This window comes from Fukomys damarensis, unplaced genomic scaffold (genome assembly GCF_012274545.1).
Source record: "Fukomys damarensis isolate Sample0158 unplaced genomic scaffold, DMR_v1.0_HiC HiC_scaffold_15, whole genome shotgun sequence".
NCBI classification, from domain to species: Eukaryota; Metazoa; Chordata; class Mammalia; order Rodentia; family Bathyergidae; genus Fukomys; species Fukomys damarensis.
The window spans coordinates 56,494,624-56,501,486 of record NW_022900927.1 but is presented as its reverse complement, the minus strand read 5'-3'; the positions used below and the strand labels follow the sequence as shown (position 1 = coordinate 56,501,486).

General features: G+C 48.9%; 1 protein-coding gene across 1 annotated transcript in view; it reads right to left on the bottom strand.

The window, feature by feature from the left end:
- Nucleotides 1–2,490, bottom strand: part of Metap2 (methionyl aminopeptidase 2) — a 29,367-nt gene extending 26,877 nt beyond the window's left edge. The window contains exons 1-2 of the mRNA XM_010629176.3: nt 2,222–2,490; nt 189–293 (exon numbers count right to left, since the gene is read on the bottom strand). Of these exons, the coding sequence (XP_010627478.1) occupies nt 189–293; nt 2,222–2,372 (256 nt within the window). The 5' untranslated portion in view covers nt 2,373–2,490. The remainder of the gene's footprint in view (nt 1–188; nt 294–2,221) is intronic.
- Between the last annotated feature and the right edge of the window lie 4,373 nt (nt 2,491–6,863).

The following is a 6,863-nucleotide window of genomic DNA, read 5'->3' as shown; positions in this document are numbered from 1 at the left end:
TTTTTTTTTTTTTTCTCAGGCCTGCATCATACACTGGGCAGGAGACTGAAGCCTACTACCTTTTATCTGTGCTGTTCACTGGACACGTAAAATGTCAGAGACTAGGTTACACGGGCAAATATGCACATCTTATTAAAAGAATGTCACATTTTCTATCTTTTCTAATCGCAAAGACAAGAATCACTCACCGTCATCATCATCATCTCTTTCTTTCTCCTCCAATGCTTGTCTTTCCAACTGTTTTGCTATCTCATCCACAGAGGCTCCTGATTCTTTATCAGGTTCCTGCTGCCCTGAAGATCGAATAAAACAAATCAAATGTAAAAAGGATACCATCCCACCAAAATATGTCTAATGATCCTGCAAAATTTACAAATCCTTTTCTGAAAACTGCTCAGGAAACCAAAACAGAACCATTACTGTGAAAACAATTTGTTAACACATTCACAACGAGGACAGACCCAGCCACGGCCAGATGAGACGCTCACGCATGTGCCACTGGTGATGCAAGCCAGCAGAAATGTAACATTAAAAAAAAATTTCTATACAAATAGCACTGTCCATTTGTTAATTCATTCTACAATATATCCACTATACATGCTAAGAGATAAAGGCTAAATGAAAAAGTCATTTAGTTCCTATCCTTAAAAGTACTCAACAATTAGACTACATACAAATATTTTAACTACCAGGTAGATTAGTTGTCATTGCTGAGGCCTCTGAAGAGCAAGATTCATGTGTAATTCACTCCCAGCTTCTTGAAGAAAGAAGTCGTCAGGATGGGTTGGATAAATCAGAACAAGACAAGACAGGAATTCTTAGCCGGGCACAGTAGTGCACACCTGAAATCCCAGCTACGGGCTTGTCCCTACTACTGAGGAGACTGAGACAGGAGAACAGCAAGTTCAAGAACACCCTGGGCAATTTAGAGAGATACTGCCAAAAAAGAAATAGTAGAAAGGGCTGAAGCTGTGGCTCAGTGGTAGGGTACCCGCCGGGCAGGTGCAAGGCCCAGGGTTCAGTCCTCCCAGTAAAGAAAACAGAAAATCTTGAAAGCCTAAGCAGAGACCAGGCCCCTGCTCTGGAAGAGACTACAGCCCAGCTCGAGGAGCAGAGTGTAGAAGTCGTGATCCGGGGTAGCACATGCTGCAGTGCCGTTCTGGTTACTACAGGAGATTCACACCTCCAAGGACCAAGTGCAGACTTCAGATTTCCTAGGAAAGCCAGAAGAGCCCCCGGGAGCGTGCCCTGCGAGATCCAGCAAAACTACAACTCTCTCTTCTACTCCCGTCTAATCTAAATTTCATAAAGATGTACATTAGCCCTCCCCAACCTCTCTCAACTCCACGTTAATCACTTCTGGCTTCCCCATTTTTCTCTAGCTCTTTCTTGACTGATTTTAATTACAAACATTTAAAAAAAATTTTCCTAAAAGAGCTTATTCACCAAGAAAAATGACTTCTCAAAAATAAAAACAAATTCCTAGCTCATAACATGATCCAACTGTAAACTTTTCGCTTCCTTCCTTGTCGTACCAGGGGGCTCAGAGGTCACTGCTGAGGATGTCCCATTAGCAGCCACAGGAGTCCCCCGCCCGAGCGGCCTGCGAGGGGCCTCCGAATTCGGGCTCACGGCCCTAACGCTCAGCGATGCTGGGGAAGAGGCAGGAGAAAACCCGCAGCGCCAAGTCTCACGGACAGGACGGGGAGGGCAGACAGCCCCCCTCCCCGCCAAGTGCACCGCTCAATAAAAACCCCAGTGAAAACCGGGGGGCGGTGGGGTGGGGCCCGGCAGGACACGAGCGGAACGCGTCCGGGTGGACGCAGCCGAGGCGCCGAACCGGTCGGATCAGAACAGGGTTTGTACGGAGCCCGGGCGCTCGCAGGACGGTTGGGACCTGCGCTCTGCGCGTGGTTTGGGGTCCGAGCCGCGGTCTGCGCACAACAGTTCTGGCGACCGGGGCCGCGGCGACCCCAGAGCCACCACATCGAAGCTCAGCCGCGCTTTTCCCCTCGACTCCCCACCAGTGCCCCGGTCCGCGGAGAAGCCGTCCCTCCCCGGGCTGGCTCTGTAGCTCAGCCTTGCCACTCTCTAAGTAAGGCCTGGGAATTCATCCAGTCCAGGGCTCGGGGTCCCCGCTCCTGCTGGCCCCGCAGGGCCTGAGCCGAGCAAGTCGTTCGGCCATTCCTGGTAGGACCTGGGAAAACCCGACTCTCTCTACCTGCAACAGCCCCTTTACTCTTCTTCTTCTTCCGTTTCTTTTTCTTGGCTGCTTCCTCGGCCGTAGAAGCCGCTCCTTCGTCCCTGTCGTCTGGGTCCAGGTCTCCATTCAGGTGGCTCCCGGAGGCCTCTGCCTCCTCCACGCCCGCCATGATGCCAGAGAGAGCGCGAGGGAGCGCGACAGAGCGGCAAGGGCCGGCTCCTTCTCCCCCACCTCCCTCCCCACGCCGCCGGAAGTCGCTCTCGATGGTAGTGTGCGGGGAATGCTGGGACGGCGGAGGACCCGGGGTCGACCTTCTGCCCGGCTCGACGCCGCCTCGGTGGCCGGCGCCCTTTGCTTGGGACCTGCCTGCGCGGCCGGGTCCTGCTCCCCTTGCATTCGCCATGCAGCTCGGCCTTCGTGGGATCAGCTGAAAGGGGATCTTCAGCTCCAGACTAAGGTATAGAGAAGCCAGCCTGCAAGAGGAGCAGCGTCTTGGCCGGAACAGAATCAATGAATACGCCTGGCTTTCCCCATCGTACATTAAGACCCCGTGAAGTGGGGCCACACGCCTCTAATCCCAGTATTTGAAAGGCTGAAGTAGGAGGGTCATCGGGACTTTGAGGCCAGCCTGAACTCCATATCGAGACCCTCTCAAAAAATCGAAATAAAAAACTAAAGTAATAAAAATTAAATCGGGGCTGGGGATTTAGCGCAGTGGTTCCGCTGCCTGCCTCTCAAACACATGGTCCCGAGTTCAATCCCCACCACAAAAAAAAAAGAGAGAAAAAGAAAAATTAAATCGTGCGTTAAACAGGAGGGGAGCCCAAATACGCATTCACTTACACCCTTTTTATGTGATTCACAAGGACTGCGTAGCTATTCACAGCCAGGGACTGGGGCGAGGCTGCCTCCCCACTGGAGATACCTTTGGAAGATGGAATCCCGCGTCTCCTGTACTGTGCTCCAAACCGCGATGATTCGGATAGCAACTCCAACACACCTCTGTTTTCCAGTTAGGACGACAATTGCAGGCCTTATAGTCGGGGACACGGCCTCCTCAGTACTGCAAAAGCTCACCATCCAATTTATCTATTTTTCTGTCACCTTTCTTTTGGATTTAGGATGCAGGTGAATGCAATTGAATTTTGCTTTCCTTTTTTTTTTTTTTTTTTTTTTTTTTTTTTTTTTGCTTTTAAGGTAGCATCTTGCTATGTATTATAGCCCAGGTAGGCCTTGTGGCGATCCTCCTGCTTCAGCCTCCCTCCCAAATGCTGAGGGGTGTGCACCATCACACTGAGCTCAAATTTTGCCTGTTTCTCTACCGAATTTTTAATAAGACAACCTTGTGTTCAAATTACAGTTTGAGATTTGGGAGGCTGTGGTTGGCTGTCTTCAATTTCTGCTGAATATGGGCCCTTGTTCACCTCCAGAAGTTGGGTGTTTTCATTAGTTTCAAACTAGGGACAACTTCATCAGCGCATCCGGCTTCCTTGCTAGTGGCTGGATATTAAAACTCACACAGGCTCTGACCACAGCTTCAAAAGGGGCAGTGTCTAGAGGCTGGGATTGTAGTTCGGTGGTACACAGGGCAGGGGCTTGGCATGTTCAGGACCCTGGGTTCCATCCCCAGCACCCAACAAGAAAGGGAGAAGATGGAACCTGTCTGATCCTACTGAAAATCTCTTCTCTTCCACGTATGTCTATTTTTCTCTGTAAACATCTCTGGATTTGAAACTGCTTTTGCTGTCTGGTAGCTAGCTACTGCTATTAACTTCGATATTTCAAAGGTAGTGAACCAAATTCAATGTCAAAAAAGTAGAAGTAGCTACTCTTTATCTGAAATCAGTAAAATATGGCCTTGCCTGCTTCTCTAGTCTCCCCATCCTCAGGGTGCGTCTGACCTTGGAGCATTTTGCATCCGCTGTTCCATGTGGGCTGCTCTTTGGCTGGAAATCCACCCATCCTCCGTCCATCCATTCAGTACCCAGTATATGCCCAGATCCAGCAATGTACAGAGAAAAATAGTCCTCGTCACCGTGGAACCCACCAACAAAATTTGACATTAATCAGCGGGACAAATGAAGACACATCTACAACCACATAAACTGGGCATGCTGGCAAACACCTGTAATCCCAGCACTGGGGAGGCAGAGGCAGGAGGATCGCAACAAGTCTGAGGCCAGCCTGAACTACCCAGCAAGAACCTGTCTCAAATAAAAAGAAAAAAAAAAAAAGAAAGGAAGTGTTAACACTTTCCTTATGTCATTTTAATTCTCTTTCTGTTCTAGTCCAAGCTAATCTGCAAGAAGGTGAGGGACTGTAAGAGCCTGACTGAACCAGAGCGACTCCATGTTGACCAGCAAACGACCTAGAGACTGTCGCTCCCCCCATCCCTTATAGGATAACTAATGATTAATTGTGAATTGTTAGGTAACTGCTTTGAAGTAGCTGGGAAACTAAATGGAAACTGTAGTGAACACAGAGACCCAACACAAATCACGCCACTCCTTACTTGCCTATAGTTGAATGTTCTGAACATTATAATCTAAGTTGTAAATGGAATAATGGATAATCGATCTGCTGATCATTAGTACGTGACGGTCAAGTATATGCTTGATGACCACTAGCTCAGATCAACTGATTCTTTGCCTTTGTCCTCTTCCTGTAAGTTGTAAGTGTAAACCCCCCCTTAGCCCTATATAAAATGGCCTCTGTTTCTGAGCTGGCCGCCTCTCTGAGCTACTTGGCTTGGAGAGTGCCGTCTGGCCAGACTAATAAAGGTCTATTTGCCAACTTGCCTGGTGTGTTCCTTCCTGGGTGACTCTCGCTGTCCGACAAGTTCCTGGAGCCTCGCTGAGCTTCTGAGCCCAGCATCATGGAAGCCTCTTGGCTGTTCACGCTCCAGGAGTAAAAGTGAGACTTAAGTCTTACAGGACTTTCAAGAGGTCTGAAAGATTTTCAGATTGGGGCAAGGCTGTGGCTGTTCTCAGGAGGCCCCACAACCTTGTTTTCTGTGTGTGTTTTGTTTTTTGTACCAGGGATCAAACTTGGGCCCTTGCACTTATGAGGCAGGCACTGGAACCACTGAGCTAAATCCCCAGCCCCATAACCTGCTCTTCTTGGTGTTAAAGTTATTGCTAGAAGCTTGCACTCGAGAGGCTGAGGCAGGAGCATCGCCACAAGTTCGAGGCTAGCTGGGACTACATAGCAAGATCTCTTGAACTTGAAGGATGATTAAGGATTTCTGAGGTGAAGGGTGGCCCAAGAGAGACTTAGCTCATACAGCAGGGGCTCTCAGCCTTGGTGAGCATCTGTTTGGGGCGGCCTTGTCCTGCACCATTCCCGGCCTCTTCCAGCGACACCCCTACCCCTGCTGTAGTTGTGCCAACCCAAACTGTGCCCATGCCAGCTGGCACGGGCTGCCCCGCACAGCACCAGGGCTGGAGGCTCCCACTGCGGAATTGATTTCCAGTTGCGGGGGTGATGACAACGACTACTAACTCCGAGATCAGGGCTACTGGAGGAGCAGTTTCCAGCGAGGCTGCTCCCCTCTCCTGGGCCGACCTGGGCGCCAGAACTTGGATGTCTGAACGGGGGCTGAATCCTGACATGAACTTTGCGAAAGCACTTCTGAGAGAGAGGAAATCACTCCAGTATGAGCCACATATTCTCACCAGTGGGAGAGAATATGCAGTGGTTCTGGGAGGATTTGGTGGAGTAAGCAAACCGTCCCAAATTGTAAAGGACCCTAAAGGGTGTGGTTTTCAGCCTTCACAGTAGAACCAAATAGGAATATTTAAATTTAATTTTGTTTTTTGAGACAGGGTCTTACTATGCAGTTTGGGCTGGCCTTGAACTCGCTACGTAGCCCAGGCTGTACTTGAATTCACAGCAGTCCTCAGCCTCAGCCTCCCAAGTTAAAAAAAAAATTTTTTTTTTGGTACCAGAATTGAACTCAGGTCTTTGCGCTTACGAGGCAGGCAGTGGAGCTACTGAGCTAAATGTCAGGCCCTCCCAAGTTAAATTTTAATATTTGAGCCAAAGCCAGACACGGTGGTGCCTGGCCTGTGATCCCAGCACTCTGAAGTCTGAGGCAGGAGAATCGCAAATTCAAAGCCTGTCTCAAAATTAAAAAAAAAAAGAACACAGGCTATAGTTCAGTGCTGGAGTGCACCTGGGTTAGATCCCCACTACTGCACGAAACAGGAAAAAAAAAATCTGGGTGTGGTGGTCCACGCCTGTAGTCTCAGTATCCAGGAGGCTGAGACAGGAGGATTGCCACAGATTTCTAGGTCAGCCTGGGCTACAAAGAGTTCAAAGCCACCCTGACCTACATAGCAAGACCTTGTCTCAAACAATAACAAAAAACTATACAATACAGAGATTCTCAAGCTGAGAATGGTAGTCTTCTGCTTTGAGAGGGATCACTCAGATGGCGTTCCGGTGGTTCCTGTCCCACTGCCTCCTCCTCTGAGAGTTCTGGACTTTTCATTTTTATATTTAAACCCTGTCCGTACATGATCACTATGAAATAGCAAAGAGAGAAGATGATGGTGGTTTTGTGTCTTGACAAAAATTTTTAAAAGGTAACACCATGTCTGTTCTCAAAACTTTTGTTTTCCCCGTTATCTTTGAGACAGGATATCACTATACAGTCCTG